Source organism: Danio aesculapii, chromosome 4 (genome assembly GCF_903798145.1).
Source record: "Danio aesculapii chromosome 4, fDanAes4.1, whole genome shotgun sequence".
NCBI lineage: Eukaryota > Metazoa > Chordata > Actinopteri > Cypriniformes > Danionidae > Danio > Danio aesculapii.
Window position 1 is genome coordinate 2,560,199 of NC_079438.1, and position 17,500 is coordinate 2,577,698.

The 17,500-nt window shown below is 39.8% G+C and overlaps 1 protein-coding gene across 1 annotated transcript in view; it reads left to right on the forward strand.

Annotated features, from left to right (window-relative positions):
- The window catches only part of si:cabz01032454.3 (gastrula zinc finger protein XlCGF57.1), a 27,727-nt gene that overhangs the window by 1,703 nt on the left and 8,524 nt on the right, over positions 1-17,500 (forward strand). The window contains exons 2-3 of the mRNA XM_056455308.1: positions 1,402-1,961; positions 2,058-2,603. Of these exons, the coding sequence (XP_056311283.1) occupies positions 1,402-1,961; positions 2,058-2,603 (1,106 nt within the window). The remainder of the gene's footprint in view (positions 1-1,401; positions 1,962-2,057; positions 2,604-17,500) is intronic.

Below are 17,500 nucleotides of genomic sequence, written 5' to 3' on the forward strand. Positions count from 1 at the left end.
ACAGAGCTTCTACAGTGCAACAGCATTACAGAGACAGGACAAAAAACAGATAATAAATATATATAAAAAAAAAAATAGAAGTAGTGAGTGCAAATATACAAATTGACAAGTGTATGTACATGTTTATTACTATATACAACGTTATATGTGCAGCTGTTATGTGCAAATTGGCGTGTAAAGTGTGTTGTTAAATAAGTGTATATGTGTATAAAGTGTATAGCAAGTAGTGATGTTGGTTTCGCAATTATTATCATCAAGTGTTCATGAGATGGATTGCCTGAGGGAAGAAACTGTTTCTGTGTCAGGCTGTTCTGGTGCGCAGTGCTCTGTAGCGTCGACCAGAAGGTAAAAGTTCAAAGAGACAGTGTGCTGGGTGTGAGGGGTCCAGAGTGATTTTGGCAGCCCTTCTGCTCGTTTTGGATAAGTACAGTTCTTGGGGAGTAGGAAGGGTTGTATCAGTGATTCGCTAAGCAGTCTGAACTATTCGACGTAGTCTTTGGAGGTCGTATTCGTTACTATTGGAATGTGAAGAGACTCAACCCGCACAACAAAAATGTTTTTGAAGACAACCACCTACTGCACCTTTAATACGGCTAAAATATATTACAGTTTCACAGCGAGTAAAAAGAAAGCTTAAATAAATACAAAATAGTATAATAAACATAATAGTAACGATTAACAGTAACGTTCCTTCAGGGAAAATATAAACCAGGAGAAAATGGATGATGAAACTTTTATATACATTGTTTGTAATAGAAAACAGTGCAAGAAATCATGTGGATACTTGTCCGCAATTCCAACATAAATCTCAAGAGAATACTCTGGTCCGTATTGTCTGAGGATCGAATAGAAGTAGATGAGGGATGGAACTGTAATAAGTGCAGTATCTGAGCTGTGATTGGAGTCATTAATAAAACATGGCTTCCCTGCAAATCTGAACATCGAGCAGTCTTTTTTTGTGTTTAACAAACCACTTATCCGGTGTGGCGGCGCAGTAGGTAGTGCTGTCGCCTCACAGCAAGAAGGTCGCTGGTTCGAGCCTCGGCTGGGTTAGTTGGCGTTTCTGTGTGGAGTTTGCATGTTCTCCCTGCATGGGTTTCCTCCGGGTGCTCCGCTTTCCCCTACAGTCCAAAGACATGCGGTACAGGTGAATTGGGTAGGCTAAATTGTCCGTAGTGAATGTGTGTGAATGAGTGTGAATGGATGTTTCCCAGAGATGGGTTGCAGCTGGGAGGGCATCCGCTGCGTAAAACATGTGCTGGATAAGTTGGCGGTTCATTCTGTTGTGGCGACCCCGGATTAATAAAGGGACTAAGCCGAAAAGAAAATGAATGAATGACTTATCCGGTGTCAAGTGGTAAAGGGTTGAACTAGGGCTGATTAGTACTGTTCTCTCTTCAGAGCTGATGGCGCTGAAAGAAGAGACTCCAGAGATGAATGAAATGGAGGAGGAAGATCAGATTGAGGAACATCAAGATTTAACGACTGATGAAAAATCATCTTGTAAAAGATCTCCGAAAACCAAATCTAATAGGGATTTCATTTGCAGTCAGTGCGGAAAAGGTTTTAATCATCAACCAAACCTTTATGTTCACATGAGAATTCACACTGGAGTGAAGCCTTACTCGTGTGGTCAGTGTGGAAAGAGTTTCAGTCAGAACGAAAAACTCAAAGTCCACATGAGAGTTCACACCAAGGAGAGGCCTTACACGTGTCCTCAGTGTGGGAAGAGTTACACTCAAAAGGAAAACCTTAATGTACATATTAGAGTTCACACTGGAGAGAAACCATTTCCTTGCCAACATTGTGGAAAGAGATTCAGTCGATCACATGCTCTTAAAGAGCATGTTACAATTCACACTGGAGAAAAGCCGTATGCCTGCACTGTGTGTAGGAAGACTTTCTATCAAAAACAGAAACTTGAAATGCACATGACTGTTCACACCGGAGAGAAGCTTTTCGTCTGCCAACAGTGTGGAAAGAGATTTGGTCAAAGGGCCAGCCTGAGAATCCACATGAAACTTCACACTAAAGACAAACCACTCACTAAAGAGAAGCCTTACATCTGCACAGAGTGCGATAAAACCTTCGCAAGTAAAAGCAATCTTAATCAGCACATGATCACTCACACCGGAGAGAAGCCTTTCTCATGTGATGAGTGTGGAAAGAGTTTCGGTCAAAATTCTAAACTTAAAACCCACAAGAGAGTTCACACCAAAGAGAAACCTTACTCATGCGATCAGTGTGGAAAGAGTTTCAGTCAGAATGAAAAACTCAAAGTCCACATGAGAGTTCACACCAAGGAGAGGCCTTACACGTGTCCTCAGTGTGGAAAGAGTTTCACTCAAAAGGAAAACCTTAAAGTACACATCAGAGTTCACACTGGAGAGAAACCATTTCCTTGCCAACATTGTGGAAAGAGATTCAGTCAATCACATGCTCTTAAAGAGCATGTTACAATTCACACTGGAGAAAAGCCGCATGCCTGCACTGTGTGTAGGAAGACTTTCTATCAAAAACAGAAACTTGAAATGCACATGACTGTTCACACCGGAGAGAAGCTTTTCGTCTGCCAACAGTGTGGAAAGAGATTTGGTCAAAGGGCCAGCCTGAGAATCCACATGAAACTTCACACTAAAGACAAACGCCACACTTGCTCTCAATGTGGTCAGGGTTTTACTATGAAAAGTCATCTTAATTCTCACATGAGAACTCACAGTGGGGAGCCGTCTTACAGCTGCACACAGTGCGGTAAAACCTTCTCACGTAAACACGTTCTTAATTGCCACATGAGAACTCACACCGGAGAGAAGTCCTGTTTATAAGGTCAGTCTAACCTTAACCTCAACCTTGGGTGTGGCAGTGTGTGTTTGTCTGAAAAACACAGTTAAGAACGGGGTTACAAACTGTACTGTGGTGTTAGTAAGTGTACTATGGACCAAGTTTCAGCCAGCTAATACAATCGGAGTTGGCAACCTGGTTGGCAACCTGGAGTTGGCAACCTGGAGGTGTTGCACACTTTACCAAAAAGCTAAGGACTGGGGGCAGGCTGAAATTACGGGAGTTTTCTAGGAGAAATAGAAAAAATGGGAGGGTGGGGATATGTGGGTATGAAATACGGGAGACTTCCGGGAAAAACGGGAGTGTTTATGGTGTGTGACTTTCTGTCGAATTCGCCTTAAATACTCTCAAAACTCTATCTTAACTCTCTAAAACAGGGGTGCCCAAACTCGGTCCTGGAAGGCTGGTGTCCTGCATAGATTAGATCCAACCCCAATCAGATACTCCTGGGCTACCTAATCAAGTTCTTAGTAGGCTTGCTAGAAATGTCTTGGCAAGTGTGTTGAGGGAAGTTGGAGCTAAACTCTACAGGACATTGACTGAGTTTGGAAACCCCTGCTCTGAAATATATGCTGAAATCTTTTAACCCAGCAACATGTCACAAGGTGGGACTTGGGTCCTCATGGATAACGCCACATCCACTGAGTCAAATTATGAGAAAAAGCACCACCAAAGACATAACCCGAGGCCCAGAATTGCCAATTTGGGAATTTTAATAATTTAGAGTGAGTCTTAATGAGTTTATCTTGCTAACACTGATATAATTACTGATGAGGACAGGGGTTTACCAAGTGGGGAAGTTATTTTCAGTAGAGAAAAATGCACATATGGATTGCAGAGTATCTTGAGAATCTTGTATATAATGTAATCCCTTGTACAGCGGTTAACTGGCTAAGCTTCTTGGGAGAAATAACAAAATTGGAGGGTGACTGGAGATGGGTGTGAAATACGGGAGACTCCCAGGAAAAACTGAAGTGTTGACAAGTATGCAAAAAGCTAAAACCCAGTGTGATGCATGTTAAGAGTATGCTTAACCAACAGGCGGCAGTAAAACATGAGAACAGCGGTGGATTACCAGAGGTGGTTGCACTGCGAACAGCATGGAATGCGTATCATATTTGCCGCAATCTTGCGCAATTTGCCTCATTTGGGTTTACATGTGAGCCCAGCTGTGTTGGCCAATCAGAGAGGAGAAAATTGCGCGCACACTGACCTCATGAGGTAAAAAATTCAAGTTGTGTCCACATGACCACACTGTACCTGTAGTTTTAGAAAATCTTCACCCTGGCCAGTTTTTAGAAAGGTTGAGTTATCTTATATGTTCATTTTTGTGTGAACAAACAGCGAAACTGTGTTGACAAGTTCAACATTTGCTGGGAACAACCATCTGTTGTTCACGTACATGCAGTGAGGCAAAAAAGTATTTAGTAAGCCGCCAGTTGTGCACGTTCTCCCACTTAAAAAGATGAGAGGGGTCTGTAATTTTCATCATAGGTATATCTCAACTATGAGAGACAGAATGAGGAAAAAAATCATTAAAATCAGATTGTAGGATATTTTATGACCTTATTAGTAAAATCCTTAGTAAAATGAGTATTTGATCACCTACAAAAAAGCAAGATTTCTGGCTCTCACAGACCTGTAACTTCTTCTTTAGGAGGCTCCTCTGTCCTCTACTCATTACCTGTATTAATAGCATCTGTTTGAACTCGTTATCCATATAAAAGACACCTGTCCACAACCTCAAACGCTCACACTCTAAACTCCACTATGGTCAAGACCAAAAAGCTGTCAAAAAGACACCGAAACAAAATTGTAGACCTGCACCATGCTGGGAAGACTGAATCTGCAATAGGTAAGCAGCGAGGTATGAAGAAATCAAATGTGGGGGCTATTATTAGAAAATGGAAAACAGACAAGACCACTGATAATCTTCCTCGATCTGGGGCTCTATGCAAGATCTTATCTTGTGGGCTTAAAATGATCCTAAGAACTGTGTGCAAAAATCCCAGAACCACACGAGGCGACCTAGTGAATGACCTGCAGAGAGCTGGGACCAAAGTAACAAAGGCTACCATCAGTTACACACTGCGCCGCTGTTATGTATTTGTCCTACCTTCCCAGATTGTCCTACCTCCCATTCAAAAAGTAGGTAGCACATTTTGATGACGCAATATGCTATTCATCAGATTTTGCTACCAGTGTAAATTTTAAGGTGGAGTAGTATGATATGAAGGTGTAACATCGCCCTAACCTACCTAATCCCTATCCCCAACCTCAGAACTATTCAAATACAATGTTGGTAGCATAATCTGATGGGTAGGATAAATCGTCAGGACACCGCCAGGGACTCAAATCCTGCAGTCTCAGACGTGTCCCCCTGCTTAAGCCAGTAAATGGCCAGGCCCATCTGAAGTTTGCTAGAGATCATTTGGATGATCCAGAAGAGGATAGGAAGAATGTCATGGCCAGATAAAACCAAAATAGAGCTTGGAGGAGAAAGAATGCTGAGTTGCACCCAAAGAACACCATTCCTACTGTGAAGCATGGGGGTGGAAACAGCATGCTTTGGGGCTGCTATTCTGCCAAAGGACCAGGACGACTGATCCATGTAAAGGAAAGAATCGTGTATCGTGAGATTTTGAGTGAAAACCTTCCATCAGCAGGGTCATTGAAGATGAAACATGGCTGGGTCTTTCAGCATGGCAATGATCCCAAACCCACCACCCGGGCAATAAAGGAGTGGCTTCGTAAGAAGCATTTCAAGGTCCTGGAGTGGCCTAGCCCCCATAGCCCTCCAGATCCCCCATAGGAAATCTTTGGAGGGAGTTGAAATTCTGTTGCCCAAAACATCACTGCTCTAAAAGAGATCTGCATGGAAGAATGGGCCAAAAATACCAGCAACAGTGTGTGATGACTTAAAGAAAATCTTTGACCTCTGTTATTCCCAACAAAGCATACACAACAAAGGTATGTAATTTTGCTGTTGACCAAATTCTTATTTTCCACCATACTTTCCAAATAAATTAATAAAATATCCTACAATATGATTTTCTGGATTTTTTTTTTTCCTCATTTTGTCTCATGCTTTGTTCACACCAGACGTGGAACGCTGGTATAAATAGCGCTATTCGCGCGTTAATAGATGCGTGAACATTTTGAGTTACTCGCTTCATTCGCGCATCAAAATCCACTTAATTTGCACATCAAATCTGCTTCATTCGCGAGTCTAATTCACTTCAGAACATACACAGATTCACGTCATAAGCAGGGCGTCTGTCTGCCCGGTGACTAGCTTCGTTGCTAAATGGCTAACATGGATTTTATTGAGAGAATAACTGTGTTTATGTGCTTTATGAAGGCTGAAAAACAGCGTCGATTCGTTTGGAGCCGTGTCTGAGTCCACTAGATCCTTTCAGATGTGCACCCAGCTCTGTGCACCAACAACAGGCGATACGTCGTAATCACGCCCCCACAAGAACAAGCTCCTGATTGGTTAACATGGCGCGAATGTCCATTAAAGTTCAGATTTCTTTACTCGAGCGTTTCGCGTGAAACACGCAATACATGCATCAATCACACAGAACGCTCAACTCGCGCCACAACGGGAATCACGTTATTTGCGCCGCCTCATTCACGCGTATCACACCGCAGGATGTCTATTCACGTCTTTGCATTGACTTAACATGTAATTCACTCTCGCTTGATGCTTCTTCCGCGTCTGGTGTGAACGCAGCATTATGGTTGAGATATACATATGATGAAAATTACAGACCTCTCTCATCTTTTGAAGTGGGAGAACTTGCACAGTTAGTGGCTGACTAAATACTTTTTTGCCTCACTGTACATACAGTTAGCATGAACCCAGTTGATTCATAACAACGGCAATTACAATAGTAAGGGATTTGATTATGCGTTCCACCTTTTCCTTGTTTGGTTTGTTTTTTGATGTCTGTATTGTACTGATGATGATGTTTGAGGTCTTTTGTTTTAGTAAAATACATTTCCACTTGCAAAAAGGTCTTTATTTCATATCTTCTCCTTTTTTAATCCAAAAGATTTGAACGGACAACAAACAAGGCACAAAAATAAAACAAATAGCAACACTAGCTGGTGTGTACTATTATTTACAATGAATATAATCTACTTTTGATGTAATTAGACAATGGATCAATTAGGTGTTCAGATGGCTACAATATCTTTAGTTGGTAACACTTTAGAATAAGGTTGCATTCGTTAATGTTAGTTTATGCATTTACTAACATGAACAAGCAATGAATGATACATTTATTACAGCATTGTTCATGTCAGTTAACGTTAATGAAAATACAGTTGTTCGTGATTAGTTCGTAACTCATATTGCATTAGCTAATGTCAGCAAAGATGAATCCTAATGTTAGTAATGCATTAGGAAATGTTAAACTATGATTAATAAGTGCTGCTCAAGTATTGTTCATACTTAGTTCATGCTTGTTAATGCATTACCTAATGAAACCTTACTGTAAAGTGTGATGATACAATCCTATGAATTTCTAGGTTGCTGTCGGAAGTGGTGTTAGTGAGGCCAGCAGGTGGCGCTCAACCTGGGGTCTGTGTGGGTCCTAACGCCCCAGTATAGTGAAGGGGACACTATACTGTCTGTGAGCGCCATCTTTCAGGCGAGATGTTAAACCGAGGTCCTGACTCTCTGTGGTCGTTAAAAATCCCAGGACTTCGAAAAAAGAGTAGGGGTTTAACCCCGGCATCATGGCCTACTAACCATCTCCATATCATAATTGGCTACATCACTTCTCTCCCCCAATCAGCTGGTGTCCAGTCTGGCTCAATATGGCTGCCGTCGCGTCATCCAGGTGGATACTGCACACTGGTGGTGGATGAGGAGATTTCCCTCAACATGTAAAGCGCTTTGAGTGTCCAGAAAAGCGCTATATAAATATAAGGGATTATTATTAATACAATTTCAACAGTGAAATATTTTATTATATCTTGATGAAGAGTAATACAAGTAATGTTTTTTAAACTTAGAACTTAAGGCTTTAATTAAAGAACAATATTTATTGTTAGTGTAATATGAAATTGCATTACAATATAACCCCTTTTATAAAAGAGTACACTATGGAAATCAATAGTATTTATTTAAACTTTCCAGTGTTAATCTAGGACTTTAATAGGAAGTAAAATGATGTTTGTAAATTAGTTAACACTAAAAGATACTACTTTAATTAATTAGCCATATTAGCTTAATCATTAACCTGATTATCTTTTATTTGAAATAAGGGACTAAGCCTAAGGAAAATTAATGAACATTTATTTAGATTTTAAGCACAGACTGATGGTTTTAATAAAGATAAACCTGTTGAGTTCTAAATTACCATCAGTATAATCATTTATGGCTGTTCTTTTTTATATATGTTCTTTCTTTATACACTATCAATATGGAAACATTGAAAAAACTAAACATTTTAAATGTAATCCAATTTAATACATTTAATTCTTTGTGTTTTCTTTTTTAAGAATACGAAATGCTTTGCAGATTAATAAAACTGTATAGATTTATAAATTGGTATAAATGACTTTAGGAATCTATATTATCCCTTAAAGTTAATTAATTACTTATTCTATTTTATTATATTATTATAAGACTTTTATTTTGGTTTGTGAGAACGTCATACAGCTGCGCTCCTATGGTCCGAAAAGAGGTTAGTGCTTTAAAGTTTTTACGGTTTATAAGTCGACATAAGTCGTAGTTATAAGCGTTTATAGGCGGTGCTAAATTAGTTATTTGTCATAAAACGCAACATATATAAGACTTTATCTAAAATTAATCTAAAAACAAGTTTATTTGCGCGAGTACACAGCCTACTTGACTTACAGAAAGATGCGCGTCCGTTCGATCCCTGTATCGTGAAGCTGTTGACAGATTAATTCAGTCACTCGCCAGATTTTTATGTTAATATTAATGTTCACCGTCATACAATGATACAAACATTCATAAACAACGAACATAGCCTGCACACGGCGAGAGATTTAGATTGTAAACAGAGAAAACGTTGAAATGAAACATGATTTTTATACGCAGATAAACGTCTTTCTTATTTTGTTTTGATTCTTGAGGATGAATAAGGCAAAACTGATCACTCGATAATCTATTTAAAGCACTTATTTCACCACAAAAATCTCAATTCTGCCATCATTTTCGCACCCTCAGGTTGGTCAACTCCATACGTTTTACAAAGGATGAAATTAACTGCCGTAGCTGGCGAAATTAATACTATGGGAGTCATAAAACAAGCATTTCCTACGAATTTGAATTTATTGTGTATTTTGAAATACATAAATATATATATTTGAAAGCATATTTGTATCATTTGTGGATACCTCTGCGATTAAGGCGATGAGCTCGTTGTGGTCAACACTGAGGTAAAGTTGGTTTTATATTCACACGTTCGGACTTCCTCCTGAATAATATTTAATTTCAGAAAAATATTTTATTCAAATTCTAACATAAATACTGAAATCATATTAACAGCCATTGACTGTAGTAGTGCACTTTTCACAGCCAGTAAAATAGTGCTGGGGCTGTTCCTTAAATCAAGCTTAGAGAAAAAGCCAGGCTTATTTTGGTACGTCAGGTTTATTAATGGCGGATTCTGTTTCATACATCTAATTTACGATTGTTCGAACTCAATTACTATGGCAACTTATGCTGGGAAACTAGGTTAGGCTAAGCCAAGTTCAAGCTTAATCAAGTGTTAACATTAACGTTCGGTAAGTTGATGCCATTTTATTTCACTTAACCTCTTAATAATGATTAAAACTTTAGTCACTTCATAGTAAATATATATACACTAAACATCTTTTAGAAAAGAACGATAATATATTTAAACTTAAGTCATAATAAAAATAATATAATAAATCAAACTACAACATTTCAACTAATTTTTTTAATGTTTATTTTGATTTTTTTTCCTTGCTTATTAAAATTTTACCTAATATTTTCCCTCAACTTATTAATTTGGGTGTACTAATTTTTAGACTGTGATCTTCAGTTTATTTGTTGTTAGATTAGTTCTAAGTTTTGCTTTGGTACTGAATAATCTAATGTATATGCACAAAGATATTATTGTAAAGCTTCCTGTCGAAAATATTAATTTAGAGAGATCTGTGAGGGGTGTCCTTTGCTATATATGCAGTATATGAATTACAAAATTTAATAAGAGAGGTTTTACAAAATCAAGCACAACCCTACTGAAAAAAACAGCTTAAACCAGCCTAGGTTGGTTGGCTGGTTTTAGCTGGTCGACCAGCCTGGTTTTAGAGGGGTTTTGGCCATTTCCGGGCTAGTTTCCAGCCATTTCCAGCCTGGTTTTAGCTGGTCAGGCTGGGAGATGACAAGTTAAAACCAGCTTGACCAGCCTAGCCAGGCTGGGAGCCCAGCCAAAACCAGCTATGTCCAGCTTAAACCAGGCTGGTCAGGCTGGTTTTAGCTGGATTTAACTGGTCATTTTCCAGCCTGACCAGCTAAGACCAGCCTGGAAATGGCCAAAACCCCTCTAAAACCAGACTGGTTAACCAGCCAACCAGTCTAGGCTGGTTTAAGCTGGATTTTTCTGCAGGGAATTTCAATGTATTGCGACAAATGTGTAATTTAACGTTAATAGGACTAGGTTATATAATAATTTAAACATAATAATCAAAAACTACGACTTACAACAAAGCTTGGCGAAACAAACGCGGCTCACTCGTGTTAAAACAAACGCGGCTCACTCACCGCGAACATAGCTGTGTCTCATTTCAGAGCTCTTTCAGTCCTCATAGTTGCCATGGTAGCGCACAACACAATCGATGCATCTGTGCTCGACCCTCAGGGTTTTACGACAGTAACGCGCACGAGCGGGTTTCTAGATTATTTCAACTGAACTCCGATTAGTTCGATCAGACGATCTTCAACTTGCTCTTACGGAACAAATTTAAGCGTGGACGTTTAGTTCGCCTCACTAACGTCAGGTTTTCTACTTCAATCTCCGCTGTTCTTAACCACTTTTATGAAACAGCCCCCTGTTTGGAAGTCATTCTTACAGTTCAATGCAAATATTCAAAGTACAATGGTGACCTCAAGGACAGAAATGTTCAAAAATGAACGAATGTGCGAATATAAACGTCAATATTGTCGACAAGCAGCCATTTTAGGATTTATCTGAGGGATTTATGAGTGCTCTTCACTGCTTCTTACATTTAACAGATTAAATAGCTTGTGTTAGCACTAAAACACTTAGTAAAGTACTTCAAATATTTAGTGTGTAAGATTTCGAAATGAAAGTCTCAATATTTTAAACATTTTCTCTTACGTAGGCAAGTTAAGCACAACGTTTTGCCTTAAAGGGATAGTACCACAAAAACTTTTATTTGCTTATTATATCTTAAGGTGTTTGCGAACCTGAATTTCTCTTTTCCTGTTAAACACGAAAGAAGATAATTTGAAGAACTCTGAAAACCTGTAGCTATTGACTTCCATAGTAGGTAAAACTATTGGAGGCAGTGGAGGAAACCTCAACGGGCTAAATATAGCAATGCCCTATCTGATTGGTCAAATTTAGATGCCTTGCATGAAATACATGTATTTTATCACACTTGTCTGTGATGCGTATATCGCGTAATATGCAATTATTGTGATAATGATCATTTTACGATATATTGTGCGGCCCTAGTGTCCGGCAGCTTTCTTTTTCAGTAGCTTGAGCACAAGATGTCATCTAAACTGGCACCAAACTAGTAAACACCCTCAGCTACACTATGAATTAATATTCAAAATTTTGTTAGTGTGTAAATTTGATGTCATTTACATGAACTATTGGTGAACTGTCCCTTTAAGATGTTTGTCACTGAGATATTACAATAATTTGCTGAAATGACTCTCACATGCTCATGCCACTTACCTTATTACACTTTATATCAGGAATATTGTCATTTAAATGATAACTGATGTTGCAGACATCACAATACTTGTGTGTGACACAATACGCATACACCGAGGGAATGAATGAATTCAAATGCTAGTGGTTTCCCGGTTCATATTAGTCTAAAAGATGAAGATAATAAGTTAGTTATACATGGCATTTTGTTCATGTTTGCTGAAAAATATTGTTCTCCTTTTTTCCGGCTTCTCCTTTGACAAACGCGAGAGTGAAGCGTGAAGAAACAGTGTCTGACAGGATCGGGTTTCAAAAGCACGTCAATAATCAAGCGCAGGTTATTATCATCAGCTCAAGAAGTTTGTTATTTCAGATATAATGTTAGACGCACGCGAGCGCTAGCAAGAAAGCGAAACCGCTCGCGCTTCAGACTGGCTCGTAAAAAACTACGGGGCACAGGGTAAATCTGCTCTTCTTCTTGGCTTTGTGGCTGTTCATCAAGACGACAAGGTTTGTTTGAGCCCGGATCGACCATGGCTCGTTATTATATGTATTTATAATTCCGCTGTAATCTCTCGCTGTGTTTTTCAAACATGGCGGGTTTTTTGTTTTCATTCTGGCTTGTTGCGTAAGCGAATGATGTATCTCTGTAAACCAATAGCGTTCAGCTGCTCGTGTGGCTCCGCCTTTTGGTACCCTTTCTCGTGTTTGGTACCCTTTCGAAAGGCTGCCGAAAAAGTGGTACGGTTCGGTTCGGTACGCTTTTTGACAGTGGAAACGGCCATAAAAGCGTACCAAACCGAACCGTACCGTACCACTCAGTGGAAACGGGCCATAACTCTTTTGTACATTGGTCTGCCTCAGTCAACACTCTCTCGGCTACAGTTGGTCCAAAATGCAGCCGCCAGATTATTAACAGGAACTAAGAAAAGAGATCATATCTCCCCTGCCCTCGCCTCATTGCACTGGCTTCCTATAGAGTTGATTTTAAAATCCTTTTCACTTATAAAGCATTGCACAATTCTGCCCCGGCCCATGTCAGTGTACAGCTTGTAGACCGTTAAGATCCCATGATCAGTTACTTTTGTGTGTCCCTCGGTCTCGCTGCAAATCAAAAGGTGATCGAGCTTTCTGTGTTGCGGCCCCAAGGCTCTGAACATCAGGATTTCTCCTTCATTGGATGCTTTTAAATCTATTTTAAAGACTTCTTTTTACTCTCTTGCCTTTGAGTGACGCATGCATGTTATTTTGATTTGTATTTTAGTATTTAATACATAGATTTTCCTTGTAATACCAGTTTTATTTTTTATTTTCTAGTTTATTTTATTGTAAAGCACTTTGGATCAACTACGGTTGTGTAAAACTGTGCTCTATTAATAAAGCTTGCCTTGCCTATTCACACACGTATGCTTTCACTGTATATCACCGCCGTAATGATACAGAATATCTCAGTGCTTGAGAGTAATATTGATCCTAAATAGAGAGCTGATTGAGACGCAGATTGAGTGTGGATTTCTTTTAATTCTGTTCATTGTTCTCATTTTAAACAGGACACAGTGTCCAAACACTGAGGAAAACTCCTGCTGAAGCGACTGATCTCCACACTGTTATAAAGATGGCGTTTATTAAAGAGGAGAGTGAAGACCTGAAGATTGAAGACACATTCACAGTCAAACAGGAAGATCCACAGGGGCAAACAGGTTGATTTTCTTTCTCAAAGATCAACATTTAATTAAATTTATGCGTTTAGAGTATGTCACATGGTGAATTAGGCAAAATATGTTGAAATATGTCATAAAAAAAAGGTAAAAACAACACAAAAACCCACAGAAGGTCGCTGGTTCGGCATTTCTGTGTGGAGTTTGCATGTTCTCCCTGTGTTGGTGTGGGGTGCTCTGGTCTTTCCTCCCAGTCCAAACACATGCGCTATAGGTGAATTAGGTAAACATGTATGTGTGAATGTGAGTGTGTATGGGTGTTTCCCAGTGTTAGGTTGCGGCTGAAAAGAGTAAAACATATGTTGGAATAGTTGGCGGTTCATTCTACTGTGGCGACCCCTGATAAATAAGGGACTAAGCTGAGGGAAAATGAATGAATGAATTTTGGCAATGAAAAACCGTGATTTAAATATTTTCCAGTTGGCTAAATATTAATTAATAGTCCTTCAAACAACTTAACTGAGACGGTTGGTCTCGCGCGTCAGTCATGTTTGTAGTTTATTTACACATTTTTATCCGAGTTTGTAGTTGTAATCAAATTTACATCCAACGGGCAATGTATTGGGCAATATTAGCGCTTCTACACTTCAAATGTTTACCGGAAATAGTCGACCATCCGGGAAACTTTGGCATACTCTTTTCAACATACCACGGTTTGGGACATACTCATTTTATTTGCGACTATTTAGGACGGACGCAGCATTGGTTTCATGAAAATGTGATTCAGGATTAATTGGGAAGTTTTGAGTTCTGAAACTTACAGGATGTTTAATAGCAAAATAGTTAAATAGAAAAATCTCACTTCGTGATAATGCTAATGAAAATAACTCAAGTTGGCCTCTGCAGAATCTGCCATGTTTGCTTTGTTGTGGACATGAATTTAATCTAAGTGTGCCGCATGGAATTGCCAAAAGATTTTCACAGAAATCTGTCAAGTTTGGTAAAGAAAAAATTATGGTTTGGGGTTACATTCAGTATGGGGCCTGAGAGATCTGCAGAGTGGATGATCAACATCAACAGCCTGAGGTATCCAGACATTTGTGCTGCCCATTACATTACAAACCACAGGAGAGGGCAAATTCTCCAGCAGGATAGCGCTCCTTCTCATACTTCAGCCTCCACATCAAAGCTCCTGAAAGCAAAGAAGGTGCTCCAGGATTGGCCAGCCCAGTCACCAGACATGAACATTATTAAGCATGTCTGGGATAAGATGGAGGAGGCATTGAAGATGAATCAAAAGGATCTTGATGAACTCTGGGAGTCCTGCAAGAACGCTTTCTTTGGCATTCCAGATGACTTTATTAATCAGTGATTTGAGTCATTGCAGAGATGTGTGGATGCAGTCCTCCCAGCTCATGATGGGGTCAGACACAATATTTATTCTGTTTCCACTGCACCATGACTTTATATTCTATACTGGACATTATTTCTGTTCAGTGACAAGACTTTTGTCTAAGTAAAGTCAGACCGCACTGTCCTAATTAAATAATTAAAAATCACGGCCTGATCATATTTTATTTTGGTCAAATACGCGTAATCTAGAGGCCTTCGCCACCACTTCTGATACCAATTGATCAACTAGAAGTCAAGTTATTATTTGTTGTTCCTAAAACCTGGATTGGTGACCGATTACTAAAAGCGTTGGCAGCGAATTTCATAATCGACTCATCGTGTTAATGCACTCTGCCTCTCTTGTGCACTGATGCCAGCAGGGTTCGGTACCTTACAGACAGGGCAGAGCAAAAAAAACGAGCTCAGGTAACGTTAGAGGAAAGATACATGACGAGGAAGGGAGCAACAGCAGGGTAAATCAATACAGAGTCCTACTTTTGTTCTGTTTTGAAGTGAGGAACGTAATGTCCCTGATGCTGGTGTTTACTCGTTATCCAACTTGACAAGCATGACTCGAACAAAATCCAAACTGAGCTTTGGTGCGTTGGCTGGCGCTGAGCCAGAGAAAGACGTGTCACATGATCACAGTTAGGCAGTGTTTTTAACCACCCAATGCTTATTTTATGTTTTAGACATGTAAATACACACACGTTTAGTAAAACAATACATTTACAGTTTGTAAGGGTGCTTTTACACCTGCCTTGTTTAGTTCGGGTGAATCGCACTAGAGTTCGTTTTCCCTCTTAGTGCGGTTGGTTTGAGCAGGTGTGAATGTAGCAATCATACTCGAGTGCGCACCAAAAGCGGACCAAATAAAAAGCGTACCGAGACCTACTTGAAGAGGTGGTCTCGGTACGCTTTCAAACGAACCCTGGAGCAGTTCATTTGTGGTAAGAATATGATCCAAACTAAAACAGACCCAACCGCAAAAATTACTGGGCATTTTTGGACTAATCCAGCTGCCCTAGGCCGATGCGCTGTGCATTATGGGATATGGAGGAAAAATATTTGTTGACAGTGCTTCACCAAGAGAGAGAGAGGGAAAACATTACCTGACGGATCGTTAGTAATATTTCCGCAAGATGACCATGTCGAAGTTTATTATTAACACCTCCTGAAGTGACGTGCGACGCATTAAAACATCGTTTTCCAGCCGCAGCCGCGCTTTATTCTCAAAATGTATAGTCCGTCTAAAGTTATGTATACAAACTATATAGTATACTATGAGCAGGGATACAATCAGTCAGCGCAGTCGTAGCTCCATAATAAGATATTTTGTGTCTGCCGGTTTGTTTACTTGCGGAAGTTCCACTGGCATGTGAATTCTGACCAATCGAAAAGCAGTTTAGGAAATGCGTTCAAAAACATCTGGCCAATGAGTGATGTGTATTTTGTCACATGACTGCATTTTGGTTCTTTTCAACTGGTTTGAACCAAAGCAATCAGTGTGCTGTGAAAACGACCCAAAGACGGCAGAAAATGCTACAATGTATCATTTGTTGCCCTTGGTCCGGACCAAAATGAACCAAACTACAGATGTGAAAGCACCCTAAAACACACAAGAAAGTCTATGGAAGTCTAACAATCCATTCAGATATTTTGAATATTTTGTATTAAAACGGAAAAGCATAATAAAAGGGATTCATTAGTCTTACAGCACTATTGTGGCTGCGGTGGGTCACGTGACAAACATGACGAGTCCCCACGGAAACATTAAAAGCTCGTACTCACCGGGGCGCTTTGCGTTTATCGTCAGCGTTTTTCGAGACGTTTTTCCGGATTCAAACCCAAGCAATTTTCACCGGCATCGAGCAGAAGAGTATGCAAACTCACTCCTTGACGCTAGATGGCGCTACACAACTTTAAGCTTCTGACACCCGCTTGTAACACAGAAGAAGACAGGAAGTTGACAATTCTGGCGATTCGAACACGCAAGCATGGTTCAAGTAGCAGCTCCAGCTCTAGCGATGAAGAAATGATTATTGTTCACCTGTGCAATAAGCAGCTACACATTCATGCCGCCTCTAGGCATCTTCTTCAATGTGCGCTCGCATTGACAGTTTTGCGCTTGAGCGCCTCCAAGTGCTGTTTACTGTAACTTCAACAGCTCCGTGCATGTGAACAAAAGCGGCAATCTGATTGGAGGAGAAGGTTTAGACGCAGCGCGGTTTTTTTATTTAAAAATTACGATTTTATGCGCAGTTGGTGTGCACGATCACATTGGCGCCCTTTATTTAGTCACGAGGCGTTAAACGTCGACGGAAAAGGCGAGCAAAAGCATCCCGGTGTGCGCGGGCCTTAAGTACTACTAAAGTAACTATACCACCGCTGCGTTACTACTGTTATTGACCCTTTTACCGATGAGTTTAGAGGATTCTATCCGGCTCCAAAAGTGAGTTTTGTTCACCCTTAACCTAACGTCAAAGACACGTTTTTATTCACTCGACTTTTTTGGATAATTCATTTTTCCATCCGGTGTCACGTAAAGCTACACTGCAAAAAAGCTTTTATTACTTAGTCATATCGTCTCGATTCCAGTCCAAATATCGAAAAATTCTTAAATCAAGACCAGGCAAGAAAAACGGCATGAGAAAATGAAGTGATGCTTCAAACGTCTGTGTTACGCGTTTAAGTTGT